Source organism: Trachurus trachurus (assembly GCF_905171665.1).
Source record: "Trachurus trachurus genome assembly, chromosome: 21".
Classification (NCBI taxonomy): Eukaryota; Metazoa; Chordata; class Actinopteri; order Carangiformes; family Carangidae; genus Trachurus; species Trachurus trachurus.
In genome coordinates, this window is record NC_139899.1 from 23,068,333 (window position 1) to 23,084,324 (window position 15,992).

The 15,992-nt window shown below is 42.2% G+C and overlaps 1 protein-coding gene across 2 annotated transcripts; it reads right to left on the minus strand.

Moving 5' to 3' along the window:
- Window positions 1-264: 264 nt before the first annotated feature.
- ccnyl1 (cyclin Y-like 1) lies at window positions 265-15,766 on the minus strand. Of its 2 annotated transcripts, XM_083997430.1 has the most exons (10): window positions 14,798-15,766; window positions 12,642-12,716; window positions 12,176-12,219; window positions 11,286-11,386; window positions 10,882-10,917; window positions 10,717-10,768; window positions 8,583-8,702; window positions 7,146-7,312; window positions 1,067-1,229; window positions 265-908 (listed from the first exon to the last, which is right to left on the minus strand). In XM_083997430.1, the coding sequence occupies exons 1-10, from the start codon at window positions 14,958-14,960 to the stop codon at window positions 792-794; spliced, it is 1,038 nt and encodes a 345-aa protein (XP_083853556.1). In that variant the 5' UTR covers window positions 14,961-15,766; the 3' UTR covers window positions 265-791. The 2 variants fall into 2 exon arrangements, with proteins under 2 accessions (XP_083853556.1, XP_083853557.1); XM_083997431.1 differs by lacking the exon at window positions 8,583-8,702.
- Window positions 15,767-15,992: the final 226 nt, after the last annotated feature.

The window sequence follows — 15,992 nt, forward strand, 5'->3', positions numbered from 1 at the left end:
GGCTCTATGTTTCTGTTTGTCAACAACAAAATCACACGACCAGACCAAAACCAGCAGGACATTTAACACAGCTTGTGTGTGTGTAGCCATGCAGCTCCTGTACGGTCATTACCATTAACACACACGCTGTAGTTCAGTTTGAGTCGGTCCAACACACACACACACTGCTCTGCTGCCGGAAAAACTCACCACAAATCTACAGCTAAAAAAGTCCAACTAACGTAGTTTCCTACTGGTTGAGGAAGGTTTTTAATAAAAACTAGAGCTTTACACTTATTAAATTATAGAAGTTACTCAGTTATAATTTGTTTTTTTGGCACAAACCAATCACCTTGGGCCTGAGAGCCACAGACAGAGAAGGAAGTCAGAACATATCTCCATGGACTGACGCTGGTTTTGGTCTTTTCGTGTGATTATGTGAACAACAGAATAAAGTCTGACACCTGTCTCGTTCTTTAAGGCCGTGTGAAATAAAAATTAAAAAGAGACAGACCGAGTCCTGTTCAACTCTTGTTCAACTGTGGAAGTGGGAAATAAGAAATAAATAAGGGATTTGTAAAAAAACAAAAAAAAAACAACGGTAAAATATTTTTTAGGATTCACAATCATGCAGCTCTACAGCTGTAAATGCAAATGAGCGTTTTGGGCCGGTCATACAGTAGCGTCTGGAGCCCGACTCGACTGCCTGGTGCGGCCGGGTCGACCCTGTGAGGTCGGCCGTGTTCGTCTGGCGCTTTGCTGTGGATTAGCTGGGGCTTTGGGAATCAGAGGGCAGGTGGCGGCGGTCTGGCCTACGACAGCACAGCGTTGGAGCGTCTTATACCTATCAGGTTGTCTGCGCTGAACGATCGTCTCATCGCTGCTCGGCTCAGGTCCTTATACTTGTCCTCACAGAGTCTTGAAATGGCCTGGATGGAAAAAAAACAACACCACAAACACACTTAGTGAAATGTTCTCTGAAGAAATAAACACAACATTTTTAAATCAGGTGTTTTAAATGTCAAACACTCGGGGTAAATATCACAGATTAAGTGTAATGAGACAAACTAACAAAAGGTCTGATCACCTCTAGTTTCTGGGCACGCTGGTTGTTGAGAGGCTCCAGAGGGAAGCTGAGGTTGTTGTCGTCGGCCAGCTGCCGCAGATCAAAGTAGTACTTGGCATAGACACTGGCTGGCACGTTGATATTGAACTGGAGAAGTTCCAGGAAGTGACGCTCCATCTCGTTCCTGGAGGGCGGACAAACACCTGAGGGTTATTTCACACAACCACGACTCCCGAACAGAGACTCAACTCTGCTCGAAAACTTCAGCTGAGGGAGCTTCACTACGTAAAAGTGTAACAGAGGAGACGTCCAGGGAAAAATACAAGAGACTCAGGGACATATTGATAAATACACAATATTTAGGGTTCACAAATTCATCAATAACATTTAGGAACCATTTCATAAATATGAGGAGAAAAGGAAAAGCCTAGAGTGAAATAACTCAGAAATTTGACTCCTTCTCTAACTGTATAAACATACGACTCAGAGTTTATCAATTATTTTGGTTTAAAGGTCCAGTGTGTAATATTTGTCAAGATTTATTGGCAAAATCTGAATATACTACCGATTGATATTTGTATAAAATCCGTTTGGTTTTCATAGCCTTATAATTCTTCTTTAATATACACATATAGCAAGGGTCTTGCTTAGAGAGTGTTGCCATTTTGCGCCGCCATGTTTGTACGGAATGGAAAATCCAGCCAACCAGAGAGCACGTTTCAAGCCAGTTAAAAGAAGACAAATGTATGTAGGTGAAGATGTATGCGAGGAAAAAAAGAGAGGAAAAAAAAAAAAAAAAGACATGAGATTGTCTGAAATTTTGGAAACTGTGATGAATGTTCAGTCTTCAGAGCTGTAGTACCTGCATTGGTAGTTCCTTTACTGGTCCAGTAAACAGCCTTAGTAAAAGGAGCTAAAAACTGGGGATCTAACTAAGTTTCACGTTCATAAGTAAACAATATAATTATTTAATAGATTCAGAATGTTAGATGTCACTGTTTTCCCCTCATGAAGGAGCGTCCATCTATTCGACCCAGCTTCACATTCATTGAAAAGAACAGGTGAGTCTAAATCAAATGTTGCAAATAAATTCTCTTAGTTCAAGTTTTTATCGTCACCCATGATGATTTTCTATTAAACAATCTTTTTTCATCTTCTTCTGTCGTTCAATTCTTCTTCCTTTTAAAATAAAGCCCCGACACAAAACAACAATCACAAATGATAATCGATCATTACTAAAGGTAATTACGCTTAAAATCCAATTAGACTCTGATAAAATTAAAAGTGCATCATGTCAGAGGGGGAGGACGACGCCGACTGCTCAGCTCATAGGAAGGAACATGAATGAGAGTGTTTGTGTGTATTTTGATCAGTCAGGATACAGTGTGTGAACGGTCGACGACTGTTTCTATTTTTATTTCAACTGTTTTCTTCATCTGTGGTTTTTGATCTGAGCATCATGAGGGAAAAAAACACAGATGTGCTTTTACCCACTAATACACATTCAAGATTAAAAGTACATTACAAACGTCTCTCACACACACAAACACACACACACACACAAACACCAAAGTTAATGCAACATCTCTGTGCGATCACCCAGCTGGAGCATCACAGCTCTACAACCTCCATCAGCCTTCCTCCTCCTCCTCCTCCTCCTCCTCCTCCTCATCGTCATCATCACAGCTATGAGAAAAGCTAAGGGAGGTGGTCGCCAAGGAGACAGCATCCAGGATGCTTTGTTGGTCAGTAAAGGTGGTGCGAGTGAGCGCGCAAGTGTGTGTGTGTGTGTGTGTGTGTGATGTCTGGTCTCCCAGGGCAACTAATGGAGTGGGCGAGAGCCTGGGCCATTATGTAGAAGCAGTAGAGAGCACTTGAGACCCTCCCCTCCATTTCTCTCTCTACTCTTCTTGCCATCCCTCCATCCCATCCCGGGCCCGACCAGGCAGCCGCACAAAGACACTTCAGTGGCAGCAATGAAAACAGAGCCGGGAGTGTGTAGGTCAGACGTACGTTATGCGAGAGGAGAGAGGGAGGAAGTCGGAGAGGAGGCATGGGGGCTCGCAGACACAGCAGACACATGCGGACGGCGCTTGCACCTTTTCAAATCACAAAGAAAAAAGGAGGCACTTTCAACCTCACACACACACAAACACACGGGAAAACCAATTGAAGGAAATAAAACCTCCGTGCTCCAAGTGCAGCCCCTGCCCTCTTCACCAGCCTATAGACCGAGCCACAGCTTCCATCTATCGCAGCAAACCATCGCTACCGCTGCTCTCAGAGTTATAGGGGCGTCACGATTATAGATGTTCTTGGTACGATTGTTGTCTGAGAAATAATCATGATTATCACGATTATATTAAATAATTTTACAACACTATGAATGGGAATTTGTTGTCATGTGTGTTGATGGTGTCTTTATGTGTCTATATGTATGTAAACGGGAGATGGAAATGTAAAAGCTATGCTTCATCCATCCCCTTTTCAAGCCAGGTATTGTTATTTTCTAACTGTGCTGTTACTGTGTTAGTATGTTAGTGTTTATTGGTTGTTCTTGCTCTGTTAACGGTCTTGTTGAATTGTGTCTACTGTGGTCTGGTTTGAAATAACTAAAATATTTATATGCCATAAGAGAACTTAATATGAAAAGAATGTAATCATGGGGAACGCATACAAATGTAAATGTGGGAAACTAGGTAGGGTGCAGGGTTTTCTTTGTGGGTGAATAAATGCGGGAATGTTATGTGAATGTATGTACATGTATGGTTGGGAGGATACACTCCTGTGGTCCTTTTTGATGTCACGTTTGTACTCTTGAGGCTGTATGGAAGGTGGAAAATTTTTTCCTGAAAAGGACATATCTATATATCTATCTATCTATCTATCTATCTATGACCAATTATTAATCCTTCAGAGGAAATGTTTGTAATATTCTAAAATGTTTGAAGTTTTTTTTAAATCGTTTTTTCCCCCCTTACAAATGATGCGCTAACATTTAAATACCTACCAGTTCAGTAAACACGTGGTTGTTGTGTAACTTTGCTTTCGTTTCGTGCGTATTGCGCTGATCTGCCGACATGGTTCATACATCATCTTTTTTGGAAAGTAATGGTATTTATTTAGGAACCTTTACAGTTAAAGGAGAAGTAAGCAATCTGGTCGTTTTGGCTAACTTCCTGTCAGCAGATTAGCAGTCCCCGCCCTCGTCCCTACGTCACCACATTCAAGCGCATCCCTTGGCTGCACACACAGAGAGGACCGCCCCTTTATGCCGTTCTCTCTCCTCATTGGATAAAGGTTGTACACATGGTTGTATACAAGGAAAGTTTTCTCCTCGGCTTACAGCAGAGCAGAGTGACTGACAGACCCGTGTTCGGGACCAAACACTCTATATAAGTGATTGCTGTCGGAAGATATAACTATTTAAGACTTATATTAACACAAATATTCCGCTTACTTCTGCTTTAAATAATTGTGGCGTTTAATACCGCGATTAGTTGTGAAAACAAGTAATCGTGACATCCAAGTGCATCTTTGTTGCTGTTTTTCTTGTTACTGTGTCGGGGGGGAAACATGAAGTCTCATAACTCTGATGTATTTGTTAGAGAATCTGTTTGGAGCTCAGAAAACAAAATACTCACAGCAGCAAAAATTCAAGACGCAGCAAGAAACAACACCCGAACATCTGTTTTTCTTTTTCTCTTTTTTTGAGTTTGTTTTTAAAAGGACAATTAAACAAAACCCGGCGTATTGAGATTTCTAGGTCATTACTTCACTGTGTATCCAGATCTGGTTGGTGGAGCCTGGAGGGTCTTCCTAATCCTGACCACATCCTCCAGAACCCACTGAGGGATCCCACTGTCTTCCCAGTAAAGATGCAGCACGTAAAACCTCTGGTATGGAGTTCCCTTCCTCTCGGACACATCTGCATTTATCCAGTAGATACTGAACTGAACCGCCTGAATTTGTTGTTACACATTGAGAAACAGGGACGGTGGTTTCACTCTGAACTTTTCCCAGATCCAGACGGGACAAAGTGAAACAGGAAAACTAATTTAGGATTCTCTTATCTGTGATCTAATGCTCCAAAACCAGCACAAACTTTCTACTAACTCACCACGGAAAATCTTGCTCTTTTCCAAAAACACCACCACAGAGGAGATGGTGAAGAAGCCACTGAACTCCCTCAGACTAACCACCGCTCACATACTTCACTAATGTCGGATTACAGCAGCATGATGTGACCGACCACCACATTTGCAACTTTTCCAAAATCGATGATATAAAAACACCCACATCCAGTCAACTGTGTGGAGATGAGAAAATAAAGTGAGGTTTGAAAATCTGGGATGTGCAATAACACTGGTCAACGTTACAATAATGATATGATGATGATAAGTGTGCACATACAGTTCTGCTGAATTGCAAACTGCTTTTTAAAGGAGAATTCCGGTCATTTTCTAAGTAACACTCTACAGCTCGAGGTCCCCGAGTGCAACAATAGGAAAAAATCTGAGAAAAACGTGTGCAGACCGGACCTAGCTCTCCCCCTGCTAGCTGCGCTACACTGCAGTTAAACAGTGAAGTAACGGGGGCAGTTCTTCTAACCGCGACTTTGGCCTCTATATAATGCTCAAAATATCACTACAAATGCTTTGCAACATCCACCAGTTCTTCACCACTGAGTGTGACGAACTCTGTTAATATCACGTACCTCCGTTTACTCTAGCTTCCTAGGTAGACCTCAATAGTTGACTGTTGAGCTTGACACTGTTTCCATATCAACAAAGACAAAACACGAGGAAAACATGGATTTAGCAGGAAAAAAAGATTTTGAATGGGGAAAAAGCAGTTATATTCATATATTGATGCTTTTTCCCCCCCATCCAAAATCATTTTTTCACTCGACTTGAAAATGACCAGAATTCTCCTTTAACTTCCATATAAAAAAAAAAAGTTCACTCCATACCCTGTCAAATCCACAGGTGTGTATGTTCTAGTTTTTTCCTGGTTTTGTTTGCAGCATTGAGCGTGTAAATGTGTGTCTCAGTCAGTCTTTTGCAGTGTGTTCACTGCACATGTTTCTATCACAATGACGATGAAAATACAGTTTATCAGAGTGGCTCATCTGGTGTAGTGTGTACCACATTGAAATATCTCACTTATACTACAATAATAGAGGCAAAAAGTGTCCAAAAAATATCTTTTAGAATAAAAAATGTGATTCATCAGTCAACAGTGCAGCACTCTGAGGAGTGTGAACCATTATTTTTAAACAGTCTGCCCTCTGTCTGACAACCAGCTTCTCTCTCTCTGCTATTCAGTGCGGCCATTCAGCCCCAACTCTGACCTCAACCGCTTCAACACTTGGGTGCAAAACACTGCAGTGTGCACTGGCTGGAGTTTATGGCCCAGTGATGCTGTCGTTGCCAAACACTAAATCATCAGCACAAGTACAGATGCAACCTGAGACTCTGTTAATGACGATGGCAGCCCTAACCAGGGGCCGCTGGACACAAAAACCACAGTCACATGTGCAACAAATGGCTACTGGGCCACTAAATATCACTGCATTCAGAGTTTCTGTTTGTATTGGTTCAACTTGTGAACTGCTGCATGACCATCAGGATCATAGAAGCTGTATCTGAAGTCACTGAATAATTCACCTCTCCACCAGCACTGTTTATTGTCTCTCTGGGAAAATAAACAATGTTAATGATGGGAGGTAAAAGATTGATGCCTTTATTATTAACTGTCTCTTGTTCATTGCCTTCTTTTTAAAGCCTCAACCTGTTCTAGTTTGCTGTATTAACAGATACTCAGTGCCAGCCTGTACGTCACTGTGGCGGGTAGAGAAGCTAAACCACCACATATCAACAAAGTCACGTCATGGTTCAATGGCTACAACCCAAACTAGAATGAAAGGAGTAAATTGTTTAAAAAAAAACCTAATTCCAGGAAGTGTCATTCATATAGTGACATATATTTCTTTGTACAGACACCTCCCTGCACGAGTGAGAACGAGGCCGATGGAGATGGTTTCTCTGGTTTCACCTCCCCGGTCACAGTTTGTTCTTCTCATATAAAAGCCACTCACATGTCCTCCACAGTGATGTCTTTAAGGATCTGGCAGTAGTCGACGTTCCACACGGCCTGGTCATCCCAGACTTTGGAGGCCAGCAAGATGGCTCCAAGGACGATGCGCTTCCAGTTGGCGGGGCAGATATCCAGCTCGGCGTAGGTCAGCAGCCGCTCCAAGTACACCTTGAGAAAAACAAAATATTTACTGGAGACCGACTTCATGATTTCCTAAATACACACTAGGGTTCCCACTCTTTCCGACATTTTCAGCTGCTACAGTCCGACAGACATGTTATCACACCGTACACTAATATATCCTCCATCCCATTCATGCTTTGGAGAAGTCTAGTTATATTTTATACATTTAACCATTTAGTTTATTCCTCTCTCGCTCCCAGAAGTCTGATTTAAATAAGTGCAGTCTATGGCTCTAACTTATCTATGAAATAATCTCTTGCATGCTTAGAAAATATGACAAACTTATCATAGAATAATGCATAGTGCATACATGCTGTTTTTGTTTTTAAACCACTCTGCTGCTCCTCTATCTGTCACTCAGCAGAGAAAACCCTCATGCTCACGGCCCAATAAACACTCATCAACTTACTCGCAGTCTCTAGTTTTCTCGCTAGGCACTTTTTTGGAAAATAAATCCTTAGCGTGGGTCTGAAAAAGTCAACTAGACCTCTGGTAGCTGATGTCACCATGTGATAAATAATTTTCAAGGATAACTCAAGCTTTTCCAGGACATTTGTCTTTTTTTCCCCATAACTGTCCAGGTTTTCCAGGACGCGTGGGAACCCTGATACAACCTAAAACAACACAGCCAACTGGTCAGTTTCATTTGACACTCAGCTGTTTTACACCTATCCTACCCATAAACACCCGCTCCTTTATCCAATAAAACAACTTTAAATCTTGCGAATGGTCACATGATTTGTGAGTGATGGTGAACTTACATATTTCTTTCAAATTCTCCTGTTTATTTGGCAGCTGATGTCTTTTTTTTTTTTTAGACATAATTATATTTAAGTGTTGGCTACCAAGAAAATCAAGCCATTGCTTTAATATAAATAATATTAAGGATAGGATCGACAACAAACATTTGCTTAAGTTATTCTGGACTTGATTCTTATGAGATTTTACAGTTTGAGAAATTAGTTTTGGAGTTTACTAGTAAACAAATACGTTTTGTTAGATAAAATATTCCTCTGCTTTCAGAATCCTTGAGGGCCAACACACATGTAATAATGATGGTGATAATCACAAGCAAATTGACAAATTGACAGTTGAGCAATATGAAAAGAGTCTGTGTTATTTGACACTGGTGTTATTATTATTTGGGACGTGTCTTTGCTGCCCTCTGGTGACCAGTGAATCTAACATCACACATGATTAAGATCTCTAAAACATTTAAGACAAGAGTTTGTGAACGCTGGTGAAATCGTCTTACCAGTGTGACGATGGCACATTCTGCGGTGAGCTGTGCAGCGCTGAAGAGCGTCCTGACGAAGCGGTAGATCAGTTTGTGTTCTGGGTCGACGCGGGAGTAGTCGTCTGGCACTGGCTCTCTCTGCGTGGGACGAACACACACACACACACGTACGTCTGAGAGATTAAGCAGGTATGAGGTGAGGAGCCTCGTAGTTGTCGGACAGGTGGCTGGACAGGCTGCCAGGACTAAGACACAGAGCGAGCAGTGATTCACACCTCCAGGCAGTTTACAGACACCAGATAACCAAACCTGAGCGTGGGAGGAAACTGGAGAACCTGAAGGAACAATACCATCGTTTCTGCTTTTAAAACTCTGGAGGAAACTGATCAAAAGTATTTCTCTTACAGCAGGTTTGACACCACTGCTGCATAGTTAAGTATAAATCACTTCTCCACCACTCTGGAAACATGCAACAATCAAAATGAAAGATGACAGAAAACTGACAAACAAAGGCTGTGAGCCGACATTTAATTGTTTTGTTTGCGTGTTACTTTTGTTTTCATTCTTAAGTCCATGTAATAACGTTGTACTGTCATCTTTAGTTTGGAGAGGCCCTCTGAAATCGATGCCAAGAGGTTTGGCAACCTCACTGTGGAACGAGACGCCACTTGTGCCTCTTTATAAACGGTTTCCATTTAGATGTAGACTCAAGATTAAAAATCTGCCAATGAAGACGAGACACTAACAATTTTTTCCCTGTTCTTTCCTCCCTCTTCCTTTTTTGTGTCTGTTTTAATGATTCGTTGCTCTTCATCTTTCTTTTTTTTCTCCTCCTTGAACTCTTGACAGGGAGACGCAGCTGGACCCAGACACGGCGCTGGAGGATTTCCGTTTGAAGCACGAGGAGGTTTAATTCCCACTTCACAGACTAAAGTTTTGTATTGGACATGTGATCTGATAGAAAAATTAAACCTCAACAACAGGAGATTTTTATTTTAATGAATGTCTAAAACTGTTCACCATTTACTTTTATTTTTACTCTGGCCTAACAGACATGAGCCGTGTTTCCACTGCAGGAGTTCCTGGTAAAGGGAGGGGGTAGGAACTTCTCCAGGAACCGTCCTCTCACTCTGCCCTCTTGGTGGTCGTGTTTCCACTGCAGAGTCGGACCCCGCGACGACGTCATGAGTTTCGATCGCCGCTTAATCGCTGTGCGACAGTTTCGACCGTGACGTCACCCAGGCAGGTCACAAGCACATGCACAAAAATCATAACAACAACGGAGAAGGATGGAAGGAGCTGAGGCGGTAGGCGCGTTTCTGGTTTGTGGTTTTGCACATGGCGGTTGATTGTAATCCTGCTTGAGTTTTTTTTTTTTTTTTTTACTTTTCACGGCATTGTTTTGTGGCGTGATGGATCCCCAGTGTGTCGAGGTGCGCTGATATTTTCATTTCGCCGCGATGACTCAAACCCTCTGAATCTCCTCGGTGCTGTAGACTGCAATCAGTGCCTGCACCTCCTCGTCGCTCCATTTGTCGTACATCTTCCTGCTGTTTTCTTGTTGTTTACAGCAGTGTCTGCTAGGCTAATGCTCCCCTTCTGCTCCCCCTTTTAAAAATGCCGGTTGTTTTGGTGCTTTCTGGTAGCGTCAGAGCCTGCTCTAGCTTTAGCCAATCAGCGCCGGGTTAACCTCGAGCCCCACCCAGGAGCTTTTCAGGGCCGAACGGAGTACCTACCCTGGAGTAGGTACTCCGTTGGCCCCTGTAAAAGTTCCCGTAAATGGCCCTGTGGGGGAGGTTCCTGCAGTGGAAACACGCACCAACGGGGCTGGCCCCGTAAAATTACCCCGAAGTTCCTGCAATGGAAACACGGCTATGCTGATGGTTTTTTTGGGGTCGGCCTTTCAGCAGACATCAGGTGCTTATACAAAGAATGAAACTGGTTTTTCTTGCTGTGACCATTCATACCATTCACCTGAGGCGGCTCCGGTTTAGGTCAAAACCTTGACTCTGAATAGCTGGTATGAACAGAGGAATGATCACAGCAACCAAGAACCATCTCATCGATGATTCATTCATTGATGAAACGACTGGAGGAGGGAGGACTGTCTGCTTCGTTAGCGTCTTTGTGCGAATGTCTTCAGCATACTCACTGATAAGGGGTGCAACTTCTCATCAAAGATGTCCAGTGACTTGTCTGAGTCCCTGAACAACAAAAAACACAAATCTGTTCAGACATTTCTCATGCGTGCCAGGTTTTAGCAACATAAAGTGCCATTTATTACATAGTGACGATCAAATTCAGCAGGTAAACTCACCTGTTTTTGATGTGGTAGTATATTGCTAATGTGACACTAGGGAGTAAAAATGAGAAAAAAAGACAAATTCATTAGTTTTCTGTCGTGAGGCTTAAATAAAAACAACATCAGTGGGTTAATAGTGCATGTGTGTGTTTTTATGAGCTTATGGTGTAACAGAACATTTGCACACATTAAGCAAAGAGGTTAACACACACTGAGATAATCCTGATGAAATGTGATTATCCAGATTTGCTAAAATAATGTGATAATAAATTAGGTGTAAGAGCATCTGTTTCAGCCACGCATCCATTAAGTAATATTTTAAGGATTAACACGCTGTGATGCAACAGGAGGATTTTCTCATGTGATATTTGAGCGACTCTGTATTGTGCGTCTGTGTCTCTTGAGTTCAGTTCTCTCACCATTTAATTGTGCTTTTGAGGTTTGGCTGGCTGACGGTGCTGTCGTCTATGAAGATTGTGGAACAGGAGCTGTATTTCTTTGACAGTGGACCGGGAGAAACCTTGACGAGACATTCAAAAAAAACCACACAATTAACAACTTGGGACATAGCTGCATTTCTTCTGACAGGTGCCAATGTTTTTGAACAGATGCCCACACCTCCATTTTTTTCTTAAGTTATTAAAAGATTCTTTGCTCATTGACAGCTGCTTGAACCAGACGATAAAAGCATTGTGGGTAGGATTATAAATAGGGGAAAGTCATCCTTTGTGCCCTCGAGCAAGTAAAAATCCACAAAGCATGACCAGACAACAATAAACAAGGGAGATCTATGAGGTGCTGTAATTTATATAAGAAATTAAGATTAAAAAATATTTACTATTGGAGTATGAACTGATATTTTGTGATTCCTTCGGTAAAATATGCAAAGATTTATCATTCATTTGCTGTATTTGTTTTTGCTGCTCTTTCTGCCTTTGTAACTACATTGATCTAAAAACAACAAGCTCATCAATGTGCCGCTGGGATGTGTAGTACATCTTTGAGAAGAGGCTCTTTCCCAATTAAGTGCAATATTGATGTTGAACTTTCAACTTGTGTTAAGATGTGGAGGTTTTCTATCGACTGACTGTCTTCATGCTCTATGGCTTCGTCTCCTAGAGAGGAATTTACAGGGAGTGCTGTTTTCAGTCATTGAGAATCTTTCCCCCTGATTTTATATATTAATGATACAAAAATGGGTAAATGTCAAGATTTCACACAGGAACACCAAATGCACACTATCAAAGGATCAATCAATTCATAAAACAATCACATAAAATCAGCACAGTAATCAGATTTAGACACTTACATGACTGATATGATTTATGTGGTTGCTTTTCCTCTTGTCTCGTACTGTAAAGGAAGAGAAATGTTCAACAAAGTCAAGCAAGAAGCTGGAATCAGTGTTCAGTCCATAATACTGAAAAAGAAATATGAAATGTTTCTGTGACTGTTGCTGCTGACGAAAGACTTCTACAGCAGTCCGACTAGTATTCAAAATAACCGTCTTAATCACTAATTTACTATTATTAGAATATATAGAAATCCCCTTGGCTTCAGTGGATGTACGAGCTAATTAATAACACGGTAACTTAAAAACAGGACCATGGGTTAAAATTAGACAACTGAAATTAACACTCAACAGACACACCTACAGAATAACACTTCAAGCTGCAAAAAATATTTCTCTACTTCTATGAAATCCTGTGATTTTACACAAGATGGTTCATATGAATCACTGCATTGTGTGTGTGTGTTGTGTTAGGATTGCTCACCGTCTGTCTGAGACTTGCTGAGGAAGATGGTGCTCGCTCGGGCGTGGTCTGATGGGTTCGACTCCAAGGCCAGCTCTGATAAGACAAAAAGGTGTGCCAATGCATTATACTGACAAATCAGTCACAAATTTATCTCACGAGGAACTGGGAGTGAGTGGGCTACTTAACTCTGACCGCTAGTGATGAAGCCCATGAGATTCAGGGAGATTAAAGTATGTTTTATTGAACATTTCGCAAAGTACACACTGCTGTGTAGCTGACCAAAATGAAGAAATATTGCAGCACGAATGTCAGGATCCATTTGTGAACCAATCTGACAACGAAAAAACCTCCAGGACAAACAGGAAGTGAAGGTTCCTGCAACACAGATTTGAACGCCAGAGGAGAGAATGGGAGGCTGAGGACTGGGAAAGATTTGACACCAAACAAGACTTGAAAGACATTTTAACATATAGACCGACTGACTGACTGACTGACTGACTGACTGCTGGACTGTGGTTTAAAAATGGCTCCATTTTCTCAACTGTTCACTTTCTGCTAAAAGCCCATAATGACCATAATGCAATCAGCCTGGGTTTGGGGAAAAAGCAGCCAAAAATGTTGTCTCATTCTAATGAACATCTCACTATCACCATCACTGCTTCCACAAGAAACAGAAATTGGAGATCAACTGGGAAATGCATGATTTAACTCAACGTTTTCATCATCCTATAGACAACTGTATTCAAATATGAATAGATTGCACAAAACAAAAACTGGGTAACCTTGCATCATTTTTTTTTACCACTACTTTTAGTGATATAAAAACTACAATAATAAACAGCCTTTAACCTGTGTGCATTCTTAAAAAAATTAAAACCTGATAATGTACTAACTATTTATGGATAGAGACACTTTACAGCTAGAGATGTAAATTCAAGTAAGACCGAGACTGCACTGCTTTATGCACAACCCTGACCTACAAAATTGTACTCTTCATCCAGATCAGTGCACACATGCACATTATATAAAAAAGACAGGGGATTAAGCGATGGCAGCATTTGTAGCGGCAAGAGGAGACGTGAGGAATGCAGGGAGGTCTGCTGGACTGTTTCTGACCCTCACCCTGCCAACAGCTGGTCTCACCAAACTGCACTCATCATGCCCTGTAGTCCACAATAACATGAATGGAATGAACGCCGCACGACCGGGAGCCAATGAGGAGCGGCGACACGAGTGCAAATCTGAGCTCAGTCCTACATCTGAGATGCTCTCCTAATCAGGGGCCTGTATCACAGCATGAACGCGGCACGCAAGGAATGACCCCTCGCCATTCCTACTTTATTTCTCCCCAGTCCTACCCCAGTGAGAGTGAGAGAGTTGGTAAAAGAATCTGTAATAACATTGATCGACTTGTTTCCGCTGCTAATTTGTGAACGGCTTGCGTAGAGGAAAGAGGATGCATGTGTTGTTTTCATTCCTAATGTCTTGACTTGGTAATTTGACACCGGTGGGATCAATATGATGCAGTGTCCAGTTTTAAAGAGTGCCAAGAATGTCATCATCATCACGTCCACCACCACCACCACCACCAATGCAGTGCTGGCAGTAAACAAGTCTGGCAACTTACAGTAGCAGAGGAGGGTGCATTGTGGGTGAGTGATAGATAAATAGATAGATAGCAAAGCTCCAGACTGAGTGTGCAAGTACATTTTTCATCTACTTGCGCATGTGCAACCAGCAAATTTGACAGTTGTTTTTAAACAACACTGCTGAAATGTGGAAAGGACGACTCTACAAATCTGGAAACTCTCATTACAGGTGTCAGGCCAATGTGTGTGAAGATCATGAATGAAAAGGACATTTTTTGAGTCTATTTATGGTGTGCACAGCCTAAAATGTTATGTTAGGGGCCACTGTGCTCCTAGTTAAATAAAGTTAGTCTGGAGCCCTGGATAGATAGATAGATTAGACACAAAGTAACTGAGTGTAATGTGCACATGTGTAGGGTGGATAAACTTAATTTGTGAGTCACATGAAGTTCTTCCCTCACTGGGACAATAACTGGATTAATGAGGCACCTCCCTGTTAACAAACATAACACAACATACACAATTCAATACAATCTGGGCTCTTATGTTCAATCATCACAAGTTAGTTAGACACCTATAACTCACCATCAGGGACCTCTCTGTCGCTGATGTGCTGCAGGTAGGGCACCGTGTTGTCATCGCTGACTTCGGTGCTGGTCTGCAGCTCCTCCAGCCGCTCCGCCGGTTGTCTTGAAGGTAGTTTGGGGCTCGACTCCGGAGAGACGCAGCATGACACTGTGTTTCCCATTGCAAAAACCGTGTGTGTGGGTGTGTGTGTAAGCTTCACGCTATTGCCACAAGTCCAAGTTATGTAGTGCAAAAATAAAATGTGTAGTTGTTGTAGCTAAAATTCAGCTCCCTCCCCCCCGAAGCCTCATAAACAAAACATCATCGCAGCTTCAGTCAGTGTTAACACCGCCGCACTATCTCTGTGCATTTGTGGGTGTCGTTGTTTAGTTTGTTCAAGGGAATTAAGAGTCGTTTTTTATAGCAACAGTCTTTGTTTTTCTTCTTTTTAATTAACAGCGAGCAGCTGTTAGTTAAATCCCAGGGGTCGCCAATTCATTCATTCGTTCGTTCATTCATTCATTCATTCAACATGCCAGAGTTTCACTGCTAGGTAGCTAGCTAACTAGTTTTACTTTCTTCCACTCCGCATTAATTAATCCCACTTCCGGTCGTCACTTAAAAACACAGTTGACTCAAACGACAATAAATGCGTTACGACTCCGAAGTGATACATTCTGGCAGATACATCGTTACGAACACTTTCCAAACAAATCCCAGCAGACGTCCTCTTGTTGCACTCGGCCCGCCCCGGTGTGTCCACAAATCGAGGCCGAGGCTTCGAAGGCCTCCGGTACAAAACCAATGTAAAAAAAAAAAAAAAAGGAGGAAAAAAAAATCCAACAGTGTATGTGAGAGTTTCTTAGTTAGACCTTCTCCTGGTTCATCGTTAGACACCCAACTCTGGAAGCTGGTCCTGACTCCTCCATTGGTGCCTACACCCCGTCAGATTTGTGCTGGATGTCCTGCTCCTCTTCGCCGCCACCGCCGCCATCTGTTGCCGGAGCTCACAAACGGCACTACTTGGCACCAAGGAGACGTTGTAGCCCCGCCCACCGAGGGATTCCATTCACTCCCATTGGCTGAGAACCCAAAACGACGAGTTCTTGAAGCCGCTGATTGGTCGAAGCAGCTGCCTGTCGGAGAAAGGATTTACTAAACCCGATGAAATGTATTTACAACGCTGCTATTTTTGTAGCGTCACCGATCCACA

Bases quoted from the DNA above. Each gene is read 5' to 3' on its own strand.
- ccnyl1 (XM_083997430.1), bottom strand. From the start codon at position 14,960: ATGGGAAACACAGTGTCATGCTGCGTCTCTCCGGAGTCGAGCCCCAAA. The intron at 10,769-10,881 runs GTGAGTTTACCT...TTTGTTGTTCAG, and splicing joins TACTACCACATCAAAAACAG to GGACTCAGACAAGTCACTGG. The intron at 7,313-8,582 runs GTAAGACGATTT...GTTTTTCTCAAG, and splicing joins AATGTGCCATCGTCACACTG to GTGTACTTGGAGCGGCTGCT.